We start from the raw sequence: 27,174 nt of genomic DNA, 5'->3' as shown, positions 1-27,174 counted from the left end.
TTTATCCACACACCCTAATACACATAGTATATTAATTGGATGCATTAGATTCCAAAAAAGAATTATTTTATATTGGGGAGTAAGACTCCTTCTTCTGACAAAGACAACCTTTACCCCTAGCCCCACATTGGTTCCCTCCATCCCACCCACTCTCAAGCTTCCAAACCATCCTAGGTGATACCTTCATATAGAATGCTCAAGTTCGTTAGCAAAGTATTGCCCACAGTCGCTCATCTGAGTCTCCCACTCTGGAAAAGCAGCCTGATGCAGGGCTATGTAGAAGGTCAGCCTCTCAGCTCATCTTCTACCATTAATTCACACCCTAGAGCTAGCTAACTTTGGGCAGGCTGGTCCATCTCTCAGTGCTTCAGGCAATGCTAAGATTGATGGGATTTAGACAAGTTGCTGTTCTATATCAAGGAAGGAGCTTCTCTTCTGTGGAGTTGGTCCAGGCCAAAAATATAAAGCAAAAAGCAGATTTTTGAAGCGGCTCCTAGAATTACCATCAGGTGAGGACACTGAAGTGCCTTGTCCACGGCCACACAGAAGTGTCAGGTAGGATTTGAAGCCACATCTTCCTGAATCCAAGGCTAGCCCTACACTTTGCTACCTCTTTCTAATCCTCAATGCTGCATTTTTCCAGATACTTCTTCCCTGCTCCCCATCACATGTCTTGGTCTCTCCCATTCATTAAAAAAAACAAACAATTCTCTTCAAGCCTCCTCATTCTCTTCTCCCTCTCACAATCAAATCCCTCTTGTTTCCTTCCCCACTTCCTTCCAGGATCTCAGCACAGGAAGGGACCTCAGGGACCATTTAGTCCAACCCATTCTGAAGCAAGAATTCCTCATACTAAATATTCAATAAGTGGCCATTTGGCCTATTGGAAGACTCCTGGTGATGGGAGACTCCCAACTGCCAGAGGGAGCACATGCCTTTCTACCTTAATCTGGCATCTTTCTAATTTCTGGTTAATTGTGATTCCGCGGCTTTTGGGGCCAAACTCTTCCATATTACAGTCCCTGAAATACATGAACCTAGCAATCATGTCTTATCTGAGTCTAATTCCTTCAACAACGGATCCTCAGCTGGCACAGAGGCTTTCACCCTAATCAAGGTCTTCTTAAACTCAGGACACTCTCCAGAGCAGCAGAGAATGCTGAGGTGTGGTGTCGTATCCTTATTTCTGGATGCAAAGTTTTTTTTCATGCTGACTTCCATCTGTTCTTCTCTCTTCCCTTATCCTCCTCACCAGATTCCACTGTAGAGCTCTCTCCATACTTTTCCCCTCCCCATTTATCTTCTCACCTTGACTGAGAGAGACCTGGCTTTCCCCTGATGACACAACTTCCCTAGTTACCCTTTCCAGTATGTCTTTAACTCAAAATGCTCTTTGTTCCTTATTGCCATTTCCAGACTCTTCTTTTACTATTATCAACTCAATGAACTCTCCTCTGAAGTTCATTCTGTCCATATTTGTCATTTAAGATCATCAGAGCTATTATCTATTGACCCCTCAGGATACGAGCTTAAAAAACTGAGGACATTAACCAAAAGTTCCTTCTTCTCCTTCCTTTGTCTCACATCACTCAGATCTTTTCCTTCACCCTTGATAAGGAGAAGGGTCACCTCTAGGTGATGAGCAAGCCCCTCTACGTGTATTCTTGAAGCCATTCTGTCCTTTCTGTTCTAGGAAATTGTCTCCTTACTATTTTCATTCTTTCAATAATCTATAATCATGATTCTTTGAATCAAACTTTTCAATTAATTCTGACTCTAATCATATTATCTAATTATATTATTGTTTAATCCTGTTTCTCCCTCTTTTCCATAATAGCATGAAATACTGTGTCAAATGCTTTACCGAACTCTAAAGTTTGGCTGGCTAATGTACTAGTTTAATAACCCTGTTTTTGTTTTTTTTTTTTTGCAAGTGAACTCTATCAAATATTTTTATTCATTTAATATTTTCCTGAATTACATGTAAACACAATTTTTATCATTTTGAAAAGTGAAGTTCAATTTTCTCCATCTTTTTTGTGCATTCTTGAAAAGACAATTCAATATAGTCATGGTGTGATTAAAAAACACATTTTAAAAAACAAGAAAAATAGATTCAATAATGATTTAGAGCATTTTTATATGCTTACAGATAACTTCTAATTGGGTAATTTGATATATATATATATATATATACATATATATATTTTTAATTTTTAGGCCTTTGAGAATGGTTGAGTATTTCTTTCTTTTTTTTTTAATTATACTTTTTATTTACAAGATATATGCATGGGTAGTTTTTCAGCATTGACCCTTGCAAAACCTTCTGTTCTAATTTTTCCCCTCCTTCTTCCCACCCGGCCCCCCCAGATGGCAGGTAGACCAATACATGTTAAATATGCTAAAAGCATATGAGTAACACTATTTTTTTTTAAAAGGAAATAAAATTAGTCTAGCATGATGTTTTTTGCCAAGATGTGCTATCTTTCTGTAATCACCACTTCTTTCTAGCTCTAATCTTTTTATTTTATGATCACATCTAGGATTTCCCCCTGGAACTAAAAGTTAAGCTCAGTGTCCTATCATTTGCACTACAGTTCTCTTTCCTTTTTTTTTTTTTTTTTTTTTTTAAATTAGCACTATTTCCCTTCTCCACTTCTGTGGCAGAAAATTCTTCAGGTTTTCATGGTCTTCTTCCCCTCTCTCCCAATCTTTCAAAAATCACTGGCAGTAATTGAGCAATTGCAAAAGCCAGATGCGAGTTTTCCTCCAGAAAAAAAGAGGAAAGAGTTCATTTGGTTCAAATAACCTAATTTCATCAAAGGCAACTAGATGGTCTCTCATGATTTTTCTTTCATATTTTGAACTTCAATTTACTATAAGCCATTTATCTACACTGCATCTACATCCACCCGCCCACATCTCACTAACTTCTGTCTCTAGTCATTGTTATCCTCTTGATTCCAGGCCTGGATAATGACTGGCTATGAACTGAACTTACCTAGACCCCAAGCTGACTTCTCTATGAATTTCCTCTCTGATCCCACTCCACTTCTAAACTTCCTTATTTTTGTTGGTTCCACTGTCCTCCAGGTATTCAGAGCCACAACCTAAAGAATTCTTATGTTTTCTTTCTGCTGTTCTCAGTAAATCATGGTCACATCTTTTCTATTTTACCTCACTATATCTTCTCCTTTCTTTCTCCATATCCTTTACTTTGTAGCTACAGCATCCTTTGCCTTTTACTTGGTCTACTGAAGATGCTATCATATTGGTTTACTTGCAATCAGACTCAAGTCATCCAGCTCTCCTCTACACAAATGTCCAGTTAACAATCCTAAAATGTCACTGTGAATATGTCACTCCCTACTCAAGTTTCCTATTTGGCTGTTCTAATGTCTCTAGGGCAAAATTCAAACTCGCTAGCCTACCACTGAAAGTCCTCCACAACCATCTTTCCAGACTCATTTCATATTACCTGCCAAATGTTCCAGCCAATCTCTGAACTTGACATTCCAGACTTGTATCTGCAGCTCTTGTCTTGAGAGCTTGGAATCCTTCCCCTAACCTCAGAAGTTCTCAGGTTCTACTTCCTACAGAAAGCCATGAGGGCTCTGCTATGTCCAGTTCCCTAACCTAGAATTAGGCAACTAGGTGGCAGCAGTGGACAGAGCACTGGTACTGGAGTCCAAAAGAGCCGAGTTCAAATCCATCCTCAGACATTCACTAGTTCTGTGACTCTGAGCAAGGCATATAATATGTGTTTGCCTGAGATTCCTCACTGTAAAATGAGGATATTAACGGTAAATTTTTCAAAGATTGCTGTGAGGAACAATGAGATGCTTGTTAGCCTGGAGTAGGTGCTTAATAAATGCTCATTTCTCCCCTTCTTTCCCATCACAATCTATCTTATATTTATTTATCCATATATATAGTATCCTTACAAGAAAGGATAAACCTGATAAAGACAGACTACTTCATGTTTTTCTGTTTATCACCAGTACCAATAGCTGCTTAATAAATGTTTTAAATTAAAAAAAAAGTATAAGAGGACAATCATACCTTGCAAAAGATATCAATTAGAGTTGGTACAGCATTCCTTAAGTTCATAGATGCCACATGCTCAAATACTTTTATTAATACTTTTAGAGCAGGCTGGATAAAACAAAAAAAAGATGCACACTCATTTTCACAATTTCTTCTTTCAGGATACTTTTGCTTTCTCAAATTAATTCAGGCTGAAAATGCACTTGTTCTCTAGGAGGTATTTAATAAACATAAATATCAAGCCACTAAATTACACAAACAAATGCATAATGAAACAACATTCACTTAGTGAAAAAACTTTCAAAGGTATTTCTAGATTACTTACCAGCATTTTGACCATTATGCTGATGTTCACTACCTGAAACACTTCTTTCAATAAACAATGTTTGAGTAAAGAAATCAGAAGGTCATTTAGCACTTGTGATTCAAAATGTACCCCAGGAGGAAACTTTCTGTAGTACTCCATAAACAGGTTTACTGAAAATGTAAGATTCAGATGATATGATTTTAAGATATTGCCATTTGGAAATTAAACACAATTCATTAAGTTTTATTTTAAAAAATGAGAGGCCTAGTGCTCCCAGCTTATTAAACTGCTGTTTGCCACCCCATATGGGGTCTTGTAACTGAATGTCGGTTATGCATATAATAATAATATGACTTATTATCAGTAAATGTTTGATTTGCATACCTATTTTATATACCTATGTACCTGGGGTCATGTAAAAATTTCTTGGGTGAAATGGGGTTGTGAGTGAAAAAGTTTAACAAGTCCTGCTACAGCCAGAAGAGACCTTAATGATCTAGTCTATCCTCTTCAATTTATAATAAGGAAATTGAGGCCCCAAAACACTGACTTCATGCTCCCACAAAGTCACACACATAACATGTTCTACATGAGAGCTTAGCCAGTGAACTCTACAGTCTATGTTCTTTGTATTACATTAAAGATGTCTTAGAATGATTCAACTCAGATAATTTTGATTTGATTAATAATAATAGCACCTGATAATTATAGTATTTACAGAGCAAAGCATCTCAATACACTATTTCACTCGAGTCTTACCACCACTGTAGGTATATATTGTACATATCATTTATAAATGAAGAAACCAAGTCCCAGAGAGGTTAAATTGCAGAGCTAGTCAGTGTTGAAGAAAGAACTAGAATTTAGGTATTCCCGACTCTCCACTCGGGACCTCTGAGCACCAAAGACATAAAAGTCCTGGAAGCATGAACAAATATAACACAACTTCAAACTGTTTTTAAAAAGCAGCCTTGGAGGAGAAGAGAGAAAGCTGGAGCCAGAAGCCATAGAAGAAAAGGGTGGCAGAGACAGAACAGGACAGGGCTGCTCCTGCTCAGGTCTTGTTTGGCTTGTAGCAGCAGAGAGAGGCCTCCCAAGAGCCAGCCAGGAGCAGTGGGAAGACTGGAGCACAGAGCGCTGGCACGTGAGATTGGGGTGTGCTGCTTAATCCCTCAAGGCTGCGGGGCTGTCAACTTGAACTAGACAGAGCTTCCACACCAAATATTCCTCATCACAACGAAATCCATCCACCGCATTTACTGAGCACTTGCCATGTGCTAAGGGCTGGGATCCAAGATGAAGAATGAACTAGACAGATTTATGGCCTGTGCCTTATTCATGCAAAGAAATGGTGATAAGAGTCAGGAGTCTGATGACTTCAGGTAATCTGGCCTAGATCCACTACAAATAAAGTAGTGAGTGATTCTATCAGCAGCTTTGACTGCTGAGCCACTGTCCTCGTGAATGGGGAGGAATGCAGGAGAGGGAGCGATTTCAGGTCAGAGAAGGATGCGTGAAGCACCAAGCTGCTGCAGGCAACTAGAGGACATAAGTAGTGTTGGCCTTTCCAATTAGAGACTGGAACACAGGAAGAGAAAGGGAACTATGGAAGGTTCTGAGCAGCGGGATATGAGAAGAATGGTGGATAGTTAACCTCCGCTTTTGGCAAAGCAGGAGCTGAAATTCTCTGCTCAGAGAATGAAGTGGTACAGGAGGGCTTGAGAAGAAAAGGAATCTGTGCTTAGTCCTGAAACCTCCAACATTTTTACCAATGACTGACTTGGATAAAGGAGAGATTTATCAAATTTGCAGATGACACAAGCTGGAAAACTTAACTCTCATATTGGCTAAAAGTGTTAGTATTCAAATAGACCTTGGCAGGATACTGAGTCATACTAAAAAAAAAAAAATAATAACATATAATATGGATAAATGCAAAGAATTATACTGGGATTAAAAAAAATTAACTTTACCCTCATAGATAGGGATAGAGGGGTGTTCCAAACTAATTCATCTACATGCATCTCAGGCAAAGGTTATGTATAAATGTTGACAAGATGGGATCAATTTTGAGCTGTAAGAGATCAGACTGAATTATATTTGTGAAACTGTGCACTAATTTTAATAACTCTAAACTTTTATCCTCCAAAAAATGTTCATCTTTATACCTACCAATATTTTCCTAATGATTCTATTTTTAGTCATGAATATACAAATTACATCACAAAATAACTAAAAAAATCTATGGAATGATGCACGGTGGACATAAGCAGAGAATAAAATGTTATAAAAACATAAAAGTGGAACATAAAATATCCCCTAAGATGCGTAGGACTACAAAAGGAGGGGAATGAAAGCTCAGAGTTGGTGCAAATTAACAGAACAACAGATTAGTATGTTTGGTATATAAAACAAAAGGTCTCAAGCATGTCAGTTTGGTCTTGTATGAAAGATTTATGTTGAAGCACAGATGAAAAGACATCAGGGGGGGCTACAATTTGAATCTCTGTTGGGATATCAAGACAATCTAAATATTGAAGAATGATAAGCAGAAAATTACATTCTAATACACATGGAAAAGATTTTCAACAAGGGGTGAAACAAAAAGTATTTTTTATTGTCCTTAACTATTCTATCTCCAGAGCCACAATACTCTAGCTGGGATCCACGAGTGATCTCTACTCTGTACTCCACAACTCTACAGAACTGTCAAAGTGTGACCCTTAAATAAGGGCCTGATCAGGTCACTCCCTTGCTCCCATGTGACTCCCTATTATCTCTAGGACCACATACAAATTCTTCTCTTTGACATCTAGAGTCTTTCACAATCTAGCTCCAACCTTTTTTTCAACTTCACTGTACTATCGATAGGTATTTTTAAGTGCTGCTCCTCTTCCTGAATTCCACGGTTCAAACTCCCCTTACTGTTCATCACACAGAACACACTGTTTCTTCTCCTTTGTTGAATTCTCCATGCCTGGAATTCTCCTCACCTCAGAATTCTTTGTTTCCTTCCCAAATCTGTCCAACTGGCATTTCCTGTATGAGGCCTTGCCTAAGCCTCCAATATCTACCCCTACCCTGCCCCCAAATTACCTTATTTGTCTATGCTTATATGTGTATATGTTGTCTTCTCTGATAAAGTGTAAGTTCCTTGAGGGCAGGGGCTGTTTCATTTTTGCCTTTGCATCCCTAGCGCCCAGCACAATGCCTGGTACATAGTAGGCACTTACTAAATGCAAACATCTTGTAATGTCACTAGTGAAGAGAGGAAAAAAAAAAAAAAAGAACGTCACTGAAATATCTGTTATATTGCCAGGTATCAAGTCCAATATTAATGGAGGATTTCTGGCTATTTATCTGATAGTCTTAAAATTTTCTTGCTTTTATCTTTATAATTTTTTAAATAGTACTTTCAAGATAACATTTTAAAATGTGTCACAAATTTTTTTTAGAATTAAACTGTTTGAGTTCTACAATTGAGTTGTACAATCTCAATACAATTCTCAATTCAATGTTCTCAATACAATTGAAAATGACATGCTATGGATTAAAAGAAGTTATCATGAAGATAGATCTCAAAGATTGTCAAATAATGATGAAAAGCCATCCTCATCTAGGCAACTATATTCTGGAGAACAAAGTATGAATTTCAGCTAAGAATTTCTTTGAGTTGAAAGACTGATAATTCAGTGTAGGACATTAGAAAGTGGTAATATAATGGAAAACACTACACACACTTTCTCTCTCTTTGCACAGTTTTAATGTTATAGGAACATCCTTGTTTAAAGATATGAAGATCATCTTTAAGGGATGTCCAGAAATATCCTCTACCATGCAATCCGTTAGCTCCACTTCTCATAGACAATCTTTTGCAGAAGAGATTTCCTACTTTCCCAAGAGTTATTCGTCATGATTAGGAGTTTCTCCCATCTCTTAAGAATAAAAGACCTGCCTCTAAAAGATGCAGTGTGCTGCTCCGAAATATTATTTCCCTTGGGGTCACAAGCAGAATTTTGAGTCAATTCCTCTTCTAGTCTCAACTTTACTTGACAAACACTTCTAAAGATTGGCTTAAAACTATGTCTTTGGTTATCCCTTTCCACTATTACAATATTATGAATTTTCCTTTTTATCAATCTGATCCTTTAGTGATCATAAGAGAATAAAACCAGTAACTTTCCCTAAAAGTCTCAACCTCTGTGACCACAGAGAACCTCACAGTTGTGAGGTCAGTTTACTAATGCCTTCCATATTGTCCTGGAGGATCTAACTCTTGTTCCCTTTCTCCCCCGCCCAAGATCATGTAAAATAATGAGCACTAATCATTTCAGAAAACAGCAAAAGTCAGTAAAAATGAAAACTGATCTGTAGAAAGCTTGGGATAAAACCCAACTACGACTCAGAATTGTTAAAGGATACTGGAAAGATCTTTCTAGAGTGCTCTCTATTCTTAGTTTGAATGACAATGGAACTACCATTTTTTGATTCCAACACTTCAATACCTAATATACTCACATAAGGAATGGTACAGAAGATGAAACTGGGAAAACGCAGCTAGAATGGAACAAGTGCACACAGAACTCTGTGCTGGAGGAGACCACTTGGTAAGGATTCCTATCCTGGGGCCTACATATCAAGTGGCCCAGTCTATCTAACTGGTCCTAGTTATGCTTCACATTCTATCCCAGCCACATTTTCAAAGGGGACTTTGGATGACGCATCTATCCTGACAACTATTGACTCTTCCAGACCTCTGGCATTTGGTCATTTATCCACCATCAGATAGATATTCCACTGACTTTTGTTTTCTAGATAAAATTGTAATCAGATCATACTGCTATTGGAAAGACCATGTCAATCACTTCTCCTATTGCTCCATTTATTATCCCAATCAATTCCCAAACCAAAATATCCCTCCTTGTCGACCAATCCTCTACATATGTTGTCTCTCACTAGTAGAATGTAAACTACTTGAGAGCAGGGACAGTATTTTTATTACCAATGTTGGGCACAAAGTTGCTAAGCAGATATTTTTCATTCATTCGCTAATCATCTGACAAGGAGACTATCAAAATGGAGAAAACATCACAGAAAATACTACCACACACACACACACACACACACACACACAAAAGACAGCATAAGAAGACAGTAACTACTGACCCAAAGCTTACTATCTCCTAACTGTAAAATCCTTTTGAGAATGCTCTATGCATGTACCAAGAGAATGTTTGATGAAAACAGAAGGGTATGTATATAGGCAGACACTGGGGATCACTTTATAATTATTTTTAACAGATCATCTTTGCACATAGAATATAAAAAAAAAAATGAAATCTCCTAAACCCACATAGCTCCAAGGCAGCCACCAAGTGTATAGCAAGATTCTCTTTGGAAAATCATGGGAGAACACAGACAAGAACTCTTACTGAAGATGTGGGTTGTAGGGGAAGGGATAACATATCAATGGGAGATGTTTTCAATGATTTATTTCTTTGAACTTGGGTAAAGGAAACCATTCCTGGTTCATAATTCATCATTGTCTTATGTCAATGCAGGTCTTTATCCAATTTTTGGTAAAAGTCAGGCTTTATGAAATATGAGGATTAGAAAAATAAACCTCCTTGATTTATATAACTAGCCATCAGAAAATTTAAATAGACTATTTGCCTTCCTATTTACTTTAAAATTTAATTGATCGAATAGGTAGTAGCAGAGTTTCAAAGATTGCTAAAGAGTAGTGCTTTATAAAACAGAGAAAACGATTTCCTTTAGGTGGCCCACTTTTTTCTTCCTTTTAGTTTTAATGTGGCTTATTTTTACATAGCAAGAACATTAACAGCAGTCTCCATGTATTTTTTTCTCTGGTTGCTTTCCAAATTCAGGTCTTTGGTTGTCTGAAATAACTATCATTAATGGCTTTACTCTTTGCTTTGTACCTTAAATAGCAAATGACAGTTGATTGGTTCTCAACTAAACATCAGGGATTACAATCAACAAGACAATTTTTTTTTTGGTGGCTAACATCAGTGGGAAAATTAAAAATGTGAACAATTTTGTATCTCTATAGGTAGATGACTATTGTAGTATCTTATTTAATAAATGTTTACTGATACTATTGTTTTTATATTGCCAAAGTTTCCCCTGGCATTCCCCCTCTCTGAGGCATACTCCATATAACAAATAATTTCCTTAAAGAAAAAAAAAGTAGAAGAAGAAAAATATAAAGTTCTACTCTCATCATGAAGCTTACAGCTCTGCAGAGGTGTGAGATGGAAGGTATCTTTTCATAACTTTTTTGAGGCCATGCTTGGTTTTTATAATTTTGCAAGTTACTTCCAATTGTTTTGTCATTGTTTTTTCCATTTACATTACTGTAGTGGCTGTGTACTGTGTAACAGTTTTACTGGTTCTGCTGATTTCCTTCTGTGGCAATTCACATAGATATAATGAGGTGTGAGATTCAAAGTCTATCATTTCTTACAGCATAGTAACATTCCTTCCCATTCATGTACACTAATTTGTTTAATGTCATTTCAATTGATGGGCATCTAAATTATGTTTCCAGTCCTTTACAACTACAAAAAGTACTGCTATCAACATTTGATATTTAGGTGGGTTTTCTTGTCAGTTTGCCTCCTCTTAAGGAATATGCCTAGTAGTAGAATCTTTGGGTCAAAGGCCATTACATTTGAATTAATGTATTCTTATGACTCAAAACTACTTTCCACAACTATTGCAGATTCACAGCTCCAACAATACAATGAATACGTCTATCTTCCTACAATACCTCTAATAACTATTATCTTTTGTCACTTTTGCCAATTTGCTGGATGTGAGATGAAAAGAACCTTTTTGGTGTGTGCTTCTCATTAGCAATTCAGATTATGCTTTTTTACGATGATCAACAGTCAAGTTTTTGAGAACTCTTTGATCACAAACTATCCAATTATTCTGAGTGGTCAAATTAAGTAAGTTTCATTTATCTTTAAAGAATTTCTTAAGAATATTAGCACATATAAAAAGGATTACAGAAAATAATATATATTATCGACTTTTTGTAGGTATTACTAAATTTACTAAGCATTTATCAAGAAGAAAATGTGATTATTCAACTTCAGAGATGGTGACTTGCTCCTTCGTTCAGAATAACTGATCCTGGGAGGGTATGCAGGAGGCAAACTTCTGGCATCTACCTTCCTCTCATGTTTGTGACAATATGGCAGTGCCTACATGTGATAGATTTGTAGAAAACATTAAAATCCTTTATCAGGGAATAAATAACACAAGTATATCCAAACCAAAGTGCCTTCTTTTTGATACACGGTGAGCTTTTGTATATAATTGGCTATTCAATTTTGTGACTATGTACCTGTGGCCAGTGATGACAGAAGACAATAATAAAAAATGACTTGACTTATATTATTTGGTGGTGTTCAGGCAGTTTAAGAACAGATTATCTGTTTTGTGTTAGTTGTTAAGATTGACACATAGTTTTGGTCATCAATTCTATATACTTTGTAGAAGAAGGCATGATTTCTTAATATAGAACACTGGAATGTGAATCACATGTTCCAGGGAGTATGAAAGTGTCTGGACACAATTTAAATTGTTACTCTTATTTTTAGCTGTCAGAAAAAAGACATTTACGATTTCTACATACACACAATAGGATATCAAGATAGCTGCAGAATATGATTAAAACCTGCCCCAATTTGCATACTTAGGACAGCTGATTTCTCAACTATTTAAGTGAAGCTTATTCTGGAAGTCATGACTATTGTTGGGAACCCAGCAGAGTCTGGATGAGTCAGTGTCAGAGTGCAGGCACTACCTGTGGTGTCAGGACAGCCGCAGGAGTCCCCACAATTATTCCCTGCTACATGCTGTATGAGTCAGTCATTCTTCCCATCTACTATGCTCTCAAGTCTTCTCAAGTACCCTAGGTGTTTCTCTAATCTCCAGTTTCTCTGGGCTACACTCAGTATTTTGGTGGAGGAGTGGAAATTGTGGGAACACTGCTCAAAGACAATAATATTTAGCCAAATGGTAAATTTCAGAAAAGAATACTATTAAAAACTGACATCTTTTCCCCACCAGTTTTTCACCTAGTAATTTTTGAATGCCATGTAAGAAATAAAAATCCAGGTGAAAAGTAAAGGAACAACTTTTGAATGGAATCTCCTAACATGAATTGTGTGCTCTTTGTGTATCTTACATGGATTTGAGAAGGCTACTTTATCTCACCTGTGCCCCCTTTTCATAAAATAAAAACCCATTTGTCAAATTCTCTAAGGCAAAAGAGATAAATAATAAATTTGCATAAATTACTGGGAGACAATGCAATTTATACATGTTTATATAAAAGAATCAATATGTAATTTTAGTAACATAGGACATAAATGTTTTATATGTAAATAAATCAAATTTTTTAGAAAAATCTCTTTCAATAATTTGAGTATGGAAAATTCTTAAATAATGAAAAAATAGTGCTTAATAATGACTTATAGGATTAGATAGTTACAGATATATTTTAAACAAGCAAACTATTACATTTCAATACTTTCTTGGGGCAGCAGAACCTTTTCCAGAAAGTCATGCCATTTTAATGCTCAGAACACAGTATTTATTGTCTAACGTATGCAACTGAAGTTTACATTTGAAATATACACATTACTGAATAACATTTCAGCAGTTTGTCTCATACCTGCACGTTGAAGCAGACACACCTCACCAATATTTATGTATTTCTTAAGTATTTCCATGCAAACCTGCAGAAGTCATGAAAAATTGTTATGACTCATTCTTGAGCAGATATAAAAGCAAAATTTACATAAATAATAGTTTTATCTTGTTGGTTGCTCCACATTTTGCTTAAGTTTAAATAATTTGGGATAAAAAAGATGGTCTTGAGTCATAGGGACATGAGAGAAAAAAAGCCAATTTTAAATCCATATCACAATGTAGGAGTCCATTAAAAAGTATATAGTTATGATTCTTAAAAAACAAAACAAAACTGTACTGCTCACTTCAGAGTATCAGGAATTAATTCATTGGACATGTGCCTAAAACATTTAAATATTTAAATTTAGAGAAGGTAAAAAGGGAATTTATATTAAAGCTTTATGCTAACAATGCCAAGAGTTAAGCCTATGGTTAAACTGAATTTTCTATCTCTAAAGAGCTTTCCAAAGAGAACTCTCTTATAATGCTGTATAATATTTCTGACTTTTCCAAAGGGAGATTCCTTGCTTGTAAAATCTAGTTACCAAGTTTGAGACGTAGAGAAGTAGACAATCTTATATTGAAATGAAAAATATAATTCTCTTCGGCTTTTAGTTCCTAAATTAACAAGACTTTTCTCAGTTTCAATTTTCAATAAGAACTATTATAGATTGTACTACTTTGGCAGCATTTTTGAATATTCATTACAAATTTGAGTACAGAAGAACTGTATTATATCACTGATGGTGTAATCCTTTACAGGGTCATGATTATCTTTCAGCAAGCCACTATGTTTTTCCATATGAGACAAATGTTAGTCTCTTAACGGTTTTTACAAACTGAAGATCTGTCAATCGTACTAGGGCCAAATCACAGAAAGGGAGTTAGAAGGTATCTCAAAAGGCTTTCTAGGGCCACACATACTAAAGAATCCTTCCTACGACATGCCTATTGGTATCTCCAACTCAATATATCAAAAGAACTCATCTTCCTCTCTCTCTCCCACTCACCCTTCTTTTCAATATCTTTTATGTTTTTTGGCTGAGGCAATTGGGGTTAAGTGACTTGCCCAGGACAATACAGCTAGGATGTGTTAAATGTCTGAGGCCGAATTTGAACTCGGGTCCTCCTGACTTCGGGACTGGTGCTTTATCCACTGCACCCAATATCTCTATTTCTTTAGAAATTCTTCCAGTCATCTAGTTTCATAATCTTGCAATTATTCTTGATTTCTTATGTACCTTCCCCTCTCCATTTCCAACCAGCTACACCAAGTCTTGTTCAATCTACCTCCATAATGTCTCTCACATTGATCTTTTTTCTTCCTCTGATCATTTACTGTACTGGGGTGGGCGAGGAGGAAGAGGGGATTTTGCGCAGTCTATCTCAATTTACCACTACTACCATCTCACTATATAACTTGAAAGCACTCACTTCCATTTTTCTTTTCTTTTTCTTCAAAAATGTTAATATTTCACTTCAAATTAAGCTTTTCTTGATCTCCTCAACTCCTAGTTCTTCCTCCTTGAAATGACCTTGTATAATCTCAGATGTTTATGTCTCTCCAGACAGAACAAACTCTTTGAGGGCAAGGAGCCCTTGTTTTTGTCTTTGTATTTCAAAAGCCTAGCACAGTGCCCAAAGGAGATGCTCAATAAATGTCTGATGACGGAATTAAATGTGATCATAAAACTTATTTTCTCTGCACATCTTCAAAAAGGAATAATCTATCACCTCTTGATAAGGCGGCCTGCTTCTGATCAGCTCTAATTGTTAGGATGTTTTCTTTTATCTCAATCCTTCATTTACTCTTTGCATCTTCTACTTATTGCAGCCAATTCTGGGGCCCAGCAGAATCAACCTAACAAAAGCATTTACTGGGTGTTCTCCATATGCTAAGGCACTGTGATAGTCTTGGGTGGAAAAAGCCCCCCCCCCAAAAAAAATAGGCAATTCTTTCTCCCAAAAATCTTCTATCTGGGAAGGAGAACTTGTTAAACAAGAAATACAAGTGAGTGCCAACTCGGATGTGGTCAGATCACATGGGTACAAATAAAATAAGCCAATCCAGTCAACACAGCAACTCATCCAGAGAAGAATGGATACAGTTTTCTGGAGGCCTGAGCTGTAGTTTACCAGATCTCCAAACTAAAGAAAAAGAAAAAACTAAAGAAAATATGTTTTATCACCTATATTCTGATACCATCATTGCATTTAATTCCAAGTTCACTGCCTTTTACTTATTTAACTGTAGTCACCATGTATAATACTTTCCTGGTTTTGTTTTCTTCATATGAACCTTCCCAATCTGAATTACTCATGTTAGCCATGCCATTAAGTTCATATACCGTGACTTCTCCAACTATGTTTCAATGGAACCCGTTTATTTCTAGCTTTCTGCTATACCAAAGTGCATTTATTAATATCGCATTAAAAAGGACCATGCTATCTTTGACCTCCTTGGAACATATCAACATAGTGACTTTTCTTAAATAATTCCAAGTTATTTTCTAGACCAGCCATACAATTCAATTCTACCAGTCATCCCTTCCCATAGCCCTTCCAACACTATTTCTATTTTTTGTTATCTTTGTTAAGCTGATGGATCTGACTAAGAAAACTCAAAAGCTGCTTTAATAAGCATTTTTTGATAGTCACAGGGAACATTTTTTTCATATGGTTAACAGCTAACATTCTTTGTTAACTGTTCCACATTCCTAGGTCTTTTCTTCTGTAAAGTAAGCTAAATCATATGTCATTTATTTTTCTAAGTCAAGCCACCCTTAACACAAAAAACAAAATACATTAATAATAATGGCTAGCATTTACATAATGCTTTAAGTATTTGTGTAGTGCAAAGTACTTTATAAATACGATTTCATTTGCTCCTCATAGTAGCCTTGTTAAATAGATAATTATTATTTCCATTTTATAAATGAGGAAACTGAAACTGAGAAAAATTAAAGACTTATGAGGCTAATAAGCATGTGAGGCAGAATTTGAACTCAGATATTCGTGACTTTTAAAGTCTGGCATTTTATTCACTTTACCATTTAGTTGCCAGCATTTTGATTTAAATAAGGTGATGGAAAGCCGTTTCAGTCTTGTGAGGTTTTTGATAGTTGTCCAAACGGTTACTGCAACTGAAATAGGCAGACTAGAAAATAACAGGCTCAGAATCAAAAGTTATTTAACTGAAGTTTAAATACCAATTTGTGAGGATCAGGGGAAAAAATTAATATCAATTTCAAAGAAAAAGTCTGAAGAACCTAAAAGTCTTTTTACTCCCTTGAGAGTGTGCAATCCTCACACATCATGGGGCATAAACAATATTACACCAAGGCTGACTCCAGCTTTTTTTTCCCCATTTAAAATAATTTTCATGCAGACAAATCCAGAGTAGAGATAAGAGCTGCTGAAAGACAAAAACAAAAAATGCTGCAAACCAAACTCAAGTATAATTCACTGCCTTAGAAGGTAATACTTTCAAATAGAACATTACTTTTTATATAGAACTATGATTTTTTTGGTGAGGCAATTGGGGTTAAGTGACTTGCTCAGGGTCACACAGCTAGCAAGTATTAAGTGTCTGAGACCGAATTTGAACCTAGGTCCTCCTGATTCCAGGGCTGGTGCTCTATCCACTGTACCATCTAGCTGCCCCAAAACTATGTAAGATAAAAAGGTGGCGGGGGAGCCAAGACTTTCTGTACTTATGTGTATGAGGGGACCAAGACCCATTGGGATCCTATTGTAGGTATTTCATTTAAAGCAATGGGGCACACACTCTGACTCTGACTCAGGAGATTCTGGCAGGTACCTCCCCGGGACCGGGGAAGAGTGAGGCTGTAAATGCCCAGCCTGCCAGTTGTCTCTGTCCCCCTTAAGACAGCACCATCTCCACAGACATACAGCTACCTGGGTTTTCCTCAATGTAATTAACCCCTGGAGGTTTCCTTCCACTGTGAACCAAGTATCATTTCCCTTAGAAAAGGATAGAAGAAAATGCTTTTGTCTCTCTGGTGTCCAAGATATTATGGGGGCAGTAGTTATAGTCTTAACTGAATGAAGTTAAGTCAAGACTACCCTTTTGATCAGGAAGGAACTGAAGAACAACAAATATTTCCCTCACTGTAATGTTCTGACCCCAAAATGCTCATTACTGGACCACAGATCTTTTGTGATGGTCATCTGAATCCTGCCTTGAAATTCAATCAGTTATGTGGTTCTGAAGCTCAAGGTTGCAACCATGTTGCTGCTGCAGGAGAGCCCTCTGAGAGATGCTTCTGTTCTGGCTCCCCAGCAGTATAGAATCTGACCATGAACTACACATGACTGTAGAAAAAGACATACAATTAGCTCTGGATTCATCTGAAACAGCAGCAAGGGGCCTGCACACTGGGCAAGATGAGTGAGGGAGCCCAGACCACCACTGCCACATGCCCACCAACTTCTCCAAACCTCCCTATTTGTTCAGGGTGCTAAGACTTTTCTACCAAGTCTGAGCTACTACACAGAGCCCATCAGAATGAAAATGTAAAAATGTCTACTGGATCTGGACTGATTTTGGTGCATGACTCAGAGCAGCTCCTCAGTCCCATGCTTATTAACATGAGATTCTCATTTGTCACTTTACTTGTAAGTCAAAATGATTTGAAGGAGGTATGATACATACATGAGGAGAACTCATCAGGCTACACTTTAGGAAATAAGGAAAAATAATAGATTATCTGATCTAATCTAAGGATAAGAAAAAACTCAAGAAATGGCTAATCAATAAAACAGAAAATGAAAAACTAGAGAATTTACCTCACTGGGGACCAAAATAACTACTACATGTGGCTATTTGTTTATTGTACAACTTCTATTTTACTATATGTTGTAGCCTAATAAAAATGATGTAACTTTCAAGAGAAAACATTTAACTACATCATTTTAGAACCATGCATTTTTAATAAAATACGGGTTAAAAATCAACCTTAATTTTTCTTAGTTGTTTATTATAAATAATCTCTCCTTCAAACCCTTAGAGACTGTACCTTTTCATCTGCTTGTTCAGGAACGTGAGTAAATTTACACAGTGATCGCTCACAGCCACGTAATGTATTAAAATGAAATTTGCAGTATCCATGGGGTAACATCATCAACCCCAAGGGCTTCTGGAACATCTAAGGATTGTTTTTAAAAGAAGGGAGAAAAAAAAGCAAGATAAATACTTTCAGCTAGTAAAATACAGGAACTATTTGTATGGGCAATGTAAGGGAAAGAAAGAGACATTAAGAATAGGTTGGAATGTTACATATAAAAATGAGCAATATTAGCCAGGGCTAATTTAATAAGAAAATGAATTTCTATTTTATATTTGCAAAAGAGAAATTTATTTTTCTACCAATTTTCTCTACTTTTCCCCAATACAATTTCTAATAAGGTTGTTACATATTATTTAACATGTACTTTAGATAATTGTTTAATTGAAAAAAAAAACCCCACAAAACTGGAAGGAAATGAATGACACTTAATTTGATATAGAATGACCAGAAAATTAATGAAAATGAAAGAAATTTACTTTCAGTATTTCTAAGAAGCAACTTTTCATAACCAACTTGAATTCCCCCCACCTGAGAATATGAAACAATTAAGCATGTGTATGTATGTCTGTGTGAGTAGAGATACTAACCCCTGCATTTTTTTCCCTTTTAAATATCTCACAATTTTCAGGATTCTGTAACATAAGGAGAGGATATTTTCCTGAAAATCTGAAATCTGGAAAAAAAAAAAGACAAATCTGGTTAATATCATTTTTCTTTCAGATTCACAAAACTTCTTTTACATGTGCTGAAGATTTTCTTGGAACTTTAGAGAGTATCAATTTCTATATGGGAGCCAGGGATACTTAAATCTATTCCATTATAGTACAAATTTTCTAGAAAGTCAAAATGTTATTGACTAGTAAGATAAAGCCTCTTTTTAGGCATCCATAATTAATTTGTTAATACAGAACTGCGATAATAAATTTTAAACTCGCCTAAAGGGAAGTGAAGAGCTAAGGCCACAGGAGGATGCCACTTGTCCATGAATGAGAAACGACAGTTATGTTTTCCATAGTGAGAAAATCCGGATGTCTGAAAATGGAAATAGTTCAGCGGAGGGGAGCTCCTGAAACCAGCTGAAACTGGGTAAAACTGGGCAGAACTGGCTGGGTAGCTAAAAAAGTAGGACAAAAGTGATAGCTTGGCTGGAGTCCGCATGCTTAATCGCTTTATAAATATTAACTTCTCCTCCCCAGGAGGAGCTAAGGTTCATTTTAATGGTCATACAATGTATGTAGCGGGAGAGAAAATACATTAAGGAGTGTATGTTGTAGGAGGATTGGGAAAGTATGTTAACTTCATCACACCAGCCAATAGGGAGATGAAGGAGGGACTCTTGCTTCTGTAAAGTGCATGTGTGCTCATCTTGAGCTTCACACTTGCTTCCTGCAGAAATGTATTACAAAGCTGACTACTGCAATTTCCTCCAGAAATGTCAAGAAATTGACTTGAGAATGAATGAAGGAGGGGTGTGTGTGTGTGTGTGTGTGTGTGTGTGTATGCGAGTATGAGTGAGAGAGAGAGAGAGAGAACAAGAACAGGCAGGTGAGGTTGGTGGTGGTAAAACTTGCAGGAAAATAAATATTTGTGTGCCTATATACATACATAAATCGATATATATTATACACACACACAATAAGCATCTGTAACGAACAGCAGAAAATTTTGGCAATTTCAAGGAATTAAGCAGAAAAAACAATGATATAAAAACTATTACTATTGGAAAGGTCTTTTCATCCAACAATTATCTCTTTTCTCCCCCCAAAATAGCAAGTAAGATCTATGGAGTCCAAAAGAAAGAAGCATGAAACAACTGAGTTGAATGAAAAGAGTAAGACAGGCTCTAGGTGATTCCTGAGTCACGTCAGTATGTTTTATGATTTTATTTGAAACATTATGAATTTTAATAAGCCAGATGAAAATACCAACCAGCTCACAGTTGTAGAATAGTTGAAGCTTTGTGGAGCAGTTAAATTAATGCTTTCATTTAATCTTTTGATCAGACTTGTAAAGCAGTTTATGTGAATGTCATTAGCACCAACACAGATGATGAAACAGACTGCCCATGGTCACGTGCTTGGTAAGAATCGGGGACAGGATCTGAATTGGAGGCTCTTGACTTAGTCTAGCCCCCTTTCAATTAAATTGTGCAACTTTATTTTTAAATAGACTATACAGACAAGTCTTGTCTTTACTCGCCTTCCCGTGCATTTTTGTGACTTTACCCTGCTACACTTAATCAAGATTTCACTATTTCAATAGTACCAAGTCACCATATGGAGGCTTTCAGATTTTAAAATGCATCTTAAAGAAGTCATTTTCTAAGCTGCGAACATGGACTTTCTTGCATCAAGCCACAAAGACAACAGGATTTTTTTGGTTCATAAAATAATACCATTCATCCAGGGTTTCAGGATCGTGCCATCCTGATGAGCTTTGAGATTCAAAGAAGGTATTGGCAGACATGGGGTTGTTGGACACAGGGATGTTAACTGACGCTCACCCACAAGAATTTCCGCATATTTAGAATCTTTGCTGTATTAAAAGAAAAATTGCAACCAAAAACTTGTTAATCAGTGAAGTATCAGATATTACTTGTAATATCCTACACTTTGCAAAATGTCTTTAGAACTTTAACAACAGTATTTTCTATGCTTACTTAATCTCTCCTAACCTATCCTCATGCCCCACCATGGTCCAAAGGTAACCCTAGATTCTCAATGAAATGTGTCAGGAGATCTTAAGCTCTGGCTGGTCCTACTGAGTGACAGAGGTTTGAAATAAGGGCAAGGTCACAAAATGGGTTGTTGCAAGGACTAACTCAGCCAGGAATACCACAGCATGTATCTAAAGACCACTTCATGAGTTTGAGGGGGTAACCACACAAGATGAAAAATTGCAGACCCTTAAAGTATTGAAGTAATTATCTGATAAGTAGCAAACTTTCACTGTTACCAAATAAAAACGAGAAAATTATGGTAATATTAACTAAAATAAATGACTTTTTAAAAAGGATGAATAATTGTTAGGGGAGAATTGAAAAGTGAGCTAGGTTGACTTACATTTTTTGTTGTTGCTGAGGCAAGTGGGGTTAAATGACTTGCCCGGTGTCACACAGCTAGGAAATGTTAAGTGTCTGAGACCAGATCTGAACTCCTTAAAAAAAGTCCTCCTAACTTCAGGGCTGGTGCTCTATCCACTGTGCCACCTAGCTGCCCCTCAGCTTACATTTTATAGAAGAAATAAGACACTTTTGATTTAAGTTCAGTTTTTCCAACATATTGTTTGTCATTTTTTTCCTTTTTAATATTCTCCAATTAGATAACTCATGAAAAACATGGCATGGGGGACAAAACAAACACTGCATTTGCAGGCAAAAGAAGTGGCAGATTAACCATGTGATTTTGGCCAAGTCATTCATTTCTGGGTCTCTTTTCTCACCTATAAAAGGGGGGAAGAGTTAGGCCAGACTGACTTCTAATATACCATCTTGTGTTCAAATTCTATAATCCTACACTGTAATTTATGTAGTTTTAACTATTGTGTACCAATTAAACTCTTGCCTAGTTTCATTCAATAAATAGTCTCTTTCATTTTTGGCTCTTTGTCTTTCTGGGCTTTATTTTTCATAAAATAACTGAACTGAGCTAAAAAAATGTCAAGTTTATATTAGCTTTAAACTGTATTATTTCTTCTAAACATGTTCTTTGAGATCTGTCGGGGGAACACTGGCCCAACAGAGAAAGTCATCCAGTTTTGTCCTTATACTTGCTTCCATGACTTTCAGAAAACCATACATTTTCCCCTGAAGTGTAGAAGTGTATGTTAGCCAGCATCTCTTTCAGTCCCTCTTTCGTAGCAATCTTTTCTGACTCAGATACATATATGTGATCTCAAGAACCCTTCTAATTCTCTTTTGGTAAATAGCAACAATTACTACAGTGGAAAATTACACTCATTTTCTGACATGTTAAACAATTCATGTCCCATATTTGGCTCATTGTTTAACTTACAAATTGTATTAATATCTTTTAAAATATTATGTAATATTATGGTGCTTTTAAAATAATTTGACAAACCTTTTTTCAAGTTCAAAAATGTTTTCTTTTTCTTCTTTTATTGTCACGTTACCTGAAAATTTACACTGTGAAGAGAACAGAGTTAAACATATTTACCTGAAAAGCAGTGTTATGTCATTTCTAAATGTCATATTTAAATGACCAATGTTATTTCTAAAGACTATGTTTAACAGTAAATTAATCTAAAGCAATTATTTATTAAACTACATTTGGTCAAAGTTAAGGAATAAATTTCTATGTAGTTTTAAAAAATCATAGACCACTTTACATTACCACTTTCCTTCAGCTAACTATAAATAATCACAGATGAAGCAACACATTGTTCAACTTCAGTTTTAACCTAGATCACATATGCCAAAATTTATAAGTTCTGATAAACCAAGTTGTTTGATTTCTAACATTTAACACAAAATGCTAAGTCAGATTGTTACTTTTCATTCTTCAAAAACTTTTGAAATTTATAATTTACTAGAAATAGTTACTTCTTAGGTAGCATGGAAAACATTTAAGTTGGGGGAAAAAAACCAACAAAATACTATGACTACAATTATTTAATTGTAAGATTATTTTGATTCAAATAACTGTCAACAATTTAGACATCTTGACTGATCAAACCAGTCCCCCAAGGCTCTGTCTAATATAATGTGCCTAATAGAATGAGACTATAGCTCTCTTAAATGTTGCTTCCCATCCACAAGACATAAAAGAATGAAAAAGGAAAGTTCTAGCAAGTCATTTTTTGTTTTCCTCCTAATAAAAACCATCTAAACACAGCAAGAGAAACACTGGCAGTTTGGACCACCCTGGGCACTTTAGGCTTAAATATATCAAATTCATTAGTTCCAATTTCTTGTCAAATACAGATTTTACTCTATGGAGGCAGCAAAAAACAAACAAACAAACAAACAAAAAAAAACAAAAACAAAAAAAAAAAAACACCCAACACTTCTAAGACATAGAGTCTCTAAGAAGCAAAGAATCAAGGATGAGGAAGAATATTTTAAAAGGACACCTCAGCTTTGTTAAATATCCAGTCAATAGTTAGAGCTAATGGGATGAGGAAACCTAAAGAATATAGCTCAACTACAGATTCAGACACCCTTGAACACATGGTACAGAGCATGATATAATATCCAAAAGTGTGAGACTTGGTGTCAGAAGATCCCAGTTCAAATCTCAATTTGGACATTTACTAGCAATGTGACTCTTAACTTCTTTAAGCCTCAGTTTCCTCATATGAAAAATGGAAATAGTAATGGTAGCCATCTTTAAAACTTTGTGAGAATCAAAAAAGAAAATGCATGGAAAGCGTTTGTAACCCGAGTCAAAAGCCAATGACTTGAAGCTAAAGAAAATTTCACTAAGAATTGTTTGTAAGGTTCAAAACAATTTTGACATATGCACATGACATCACAAATTTACAACTTCTTTTTTTTTTAGGTAAAGAGTGCCACAATAGCATAAAGATATCTTAGATACCTTGCATTCAGAAAAATAGGATCTGCTATCAGGCTCTGTGCTAAACACTTTACTATTACTGTCTAATTGAATTCCCTCCCTCCCTCAGATTAGCTTCATTTTACCATTGAGAAAACTGGGGCAAACAAAAGTTAAGTGACTTGTTTAAGGTCACACAGATCAGTGTTCAAAGGGGGAATCTGAACTCAAGTCTTCCCAAAGCAGTGTGTTTTGAAGCTGCCATGGTATAAGTACAACCAAATCCTAACCCTAAATCCTCCCTAGATTGTGGGCAGAGCTCTAACCTCATGTGTCAAAGTAATGCTTTACATCAAAGTGAAGTTTTTGATCTCAATAAAACAGAACCCTGTCAACAGAGGTAAGATCTATGCAGAAGATTCCTCACATAGCATCATACCTAACTAGAGAGAAGAAAGGCCAAACTTTCCCCAAATACCTTTTCCTCCATGTCCAGCCCCATTTTATGTTCATTTAACTCTTCTGGATTTTCCTCCTCATTAGTGATCCTTCCCAAAGAATTATTCAGAATTGGAGAATCATGCTTGCTCTCATTTACTGGAAAGATGAAATGTTTGACTGTAAAAGCTTCAATGGTACAGAGACCCAATTACTTACAGGCACAAAGAATGTTATTCAAATGAATCAAGAACTCAGTGTTTAAAATTTGAGGGATCAATAATTTAAAATGAATTATAATATCCAAATTCAACAAAAAATTCCTTTTACATAAAAATTCTTTTGGAGAAATCCATTAATTAATGGTGTGCTCTATCAATATAATTAATTACTAGTGTGCTATAACTGTTCTAAAATAAAAGAAGTAAAAGTAGACACTACAAAAAACTTCATGCTTATATAACATGGATGTTTTCTTTAATAAAAAAATCAGAAAGGTAATAAAACAGAAAACAGTATAAAACTATAAAAAATTAAGCTGATTACATTTTAACATATAGGAAACAAATACATGTTTGTGTCCAAACTATAGATTTATCATAGCAAAAGTCAATACCAAATTGGAAGAATAGAAATGAGATAGGAATGTAATTCTGAGGAAAATCCAATCTGACTAATTTAAATAGACTATCAATTGAAAAAATAAGAGGAAACATAAAAGAACAGATTATAGAAAAGCTATCACTATCTTCTAAAAATGTTCAATCACTATAACAAGGAGATCAAAAGGGATTGGAATTTCCTCAGCCAGCAAACATTTTATCTCTCTGGCAGTAGTTGAATAAAAAAGAAACTGAACAAAATATGTTTCTTCTTGGTTTGGACTTATGATTTTACAAGGGTAAGGAACTCCTGGTATGGAAACTCTTTCCATCAATACAAATGGAGTAACTTTTTAAAAAAATAAATTACAAAATTTAAACTGTTTGGACATGTATACATATATTATATTTAACTTATATTTTAACATATTTAACATGTATTGGTCAATCTGCCATCTGCGGGAAGGGGTGGGGGGGAAGGAGGGAAAAGTTGGAACAAAAAGTTTTGCAATTGTCAATGCTGAAAAATTACCCATACATATATCTTGTAAATAAAAAGCTATAATAAAAAAAGAAATATGAACAAAAATAAATTACAAAATTTAGAGATGTGCATATGCCTCTGAAGGCATAAATCACTCATGCATAGATAAAAGAAATGAACAAGTACTCTTCACAGAGGAATAATCTGAGCAAACAGCTAGAAAGAAGGAAAAAAACTACATATCAAAAAATATTTATAGCAATTCTTTTTGAAGTAGCAAAGAAATGGAACCTAAGGAGGTGCCCCTTAATTGGTAAACAATATTTGGAATCTCATGGAATACTACTGTGATAAAAAGAAATGATGAAAAGTATGGCTTCACAGAAAGAACTTGTATGAACCAACACAAAGTGTAATGAGCGGAATTAGAACAATTTATACAATAACAAATATTAACAACTTTGAAAGATTTAAGAACTCTAATCAATGCAATGACCAACTGGTTTCAAACTGTTACTTATCTTATGATAAAGAGGTAATGGGACTCAAGGGCAAAACAAGGCAAATTCTGATAGCAGCCATATAAAAATGTATTTGCTTTACTATGGATTTTGTTTTTCACAATAAGGATGGTAGTTGAAATGTAGAGAAAATAACTGCTTGTTAAATACAATAAAATTTAAAAGTGGGCACGTAAAGGAGAGGGAAAAGAAGAAAATAAATATAGGGCCCAACTGGGCTTTTGGGTATTTGATAATTTTAAAAAGATTGCTAAGAAGATATGGTTTATATACCACTTTGAAACGCCATCAGTTAAGTAATTCTGATTAAATTATCTGGCAACATTCTCAGCTAGTAAAATGCTAAACTGGGCTGTAGAAAGGATTTCCTCATTACAAGGAGCTCCCTTCACCAAAAAAGTCATAGATTTGCACCATCCACCCATCTAAAAAAATGAATTTGATCCAACAAAATAAAATGGAACTTAAAGGCTCACAATCTATCTTCTGAGTCTGCGTCAAAATCACAAGACCCCTTGGCAAAATAGAAGTTAAAACTTTTTTTTTTTAATGGACTTCTGTCCGGTGATATCAAAAGAAGAGTAAAGCAGGGAGACATGTTGGCCAGAAATGTTCACCACTGAGAGGAAGTTCAGTGGCAAGTCTGATGAGAAAGGGCAGTGGATAAATCTTTTTTGAGATATTATTGTGTTGACCGCTTCCAAGGCCTAGAACACCACAGAAACTTTTAGATAAGATCTAGAATTATCAAAAGTTTGGTCTATGTATATAAGAAGTAGCAAGTAGGGCCAGCTAGGAGGTGTATAGAGCACCAGTCCTGAAGTCAGGAGGACCCGAGTTCAACTCTGGCCTCAGACACTTAATGGTTCCTAGCTGTGACCCTGGGCAAGTCACTTAGCCCTGATTTTGCTTATTGTATACTATTACATTCCTATCTCATTTTTATTCTTCCAATTTGGTATTGATTTTTGCTATGAAATCTATAGTTGTTTGATCAACACCTCCACAATACGTATCTGAGACAAACACAGCAAATGGACCATGAGATAGGTTTAGAATTGAGCACAAGATAGAGGAGGTTGGATAGCCTTTGTTGAGTTGCCTGGAGCTTTTAATGACTTCAAGTTTCTCCCTGAAACAAAGGCTCATTTAAAAAACAACAATACTCTAAAACAAAACTCAGCAATAATCCTATGATTATAAATCAGGGAATACTATATAGGCAAAGATTTAAATTTGACAGCTCCCAGGATAAGGGTGAACGATTGCAAAACTGAACAAGAATTGGGCAAGATGAGTGGCATAAAGGATATTAATAGGAAGACAAATTAATAAGAAAATAAGACCAATCACAAAATGAGTCATGACCAATGTGTTCCACTGATCTCTCTGCAATGTCAAGAGAACTGGAAGAAGGCTCTTTTCAAATATATCAGTTATGA

The 27,174-nt window shown here is 35.7% G+C and overlaps 1 protein-coding gene across 1 annotated transcript in view; it reads right to left on the bottom strand.

Annotated features, from left to right (window-relative positions):
• The window catches only part of TOPAZ1 (testis and ovary specific TOPAZ 1), a 66,546-nt gene that overhangs the window by 20,311 nt on the left and 19,061 nt on the right, over positions 1–27,174 (bottom strand). The window contains exons 3-10 of the mRNA XM_052001380.1: positions 24,166–24,284; positions 22,251–22,315; positions 20,567–20,706; positions 18,759–18,844; positions 18,121–18,249; positions 13,065–13,128; positions 4,373–4,524; positions 4,063–4,155 (exon numbers count right to left, since the gene is read on the bottom strand). Of these exons, the coding sequence (XP_051857340.1) occupies positions 4,063–4,155; positions 4,373–4,524; positions 13,065–13,128; positions 18,121–18,249; positions 18,759–18,844; positions 20,567–20,706; positions 22,251–22,315; positions 24,166–24,284 (848 nt within the window). The remainder of the gene's footprint in view (positions 1–4,062; positions 4,156–4,372; positions 4,525–13,064; positions 13,129–18,120; positions 18,250–18,758; positions 18,845–20,566; positions 20,707–22,250; positions 22,316–24,165; positions 24,285–27,174) is intronic.

This window comes from Antechinus flavipes, chromosome 5 (assembly GCF_016432865.1).
Source record: "Antechinus flavipes isolate AdamAnt ecotype Samford, QLD, Australia chromosome 5, AdamAnt_v2, whole genome shotgun sequence".
Classification (NCBI taxonomy): domain Eukaryota; kingdom Metazoa; phylum Chordata; class Mammalia; order Dasyuromorphia; family Dasyuridae; genus Antechinus; species Antechinus flavipes.
This window is presented reverse-complemented; position numbering and strand designations above follow the sequence as displayed.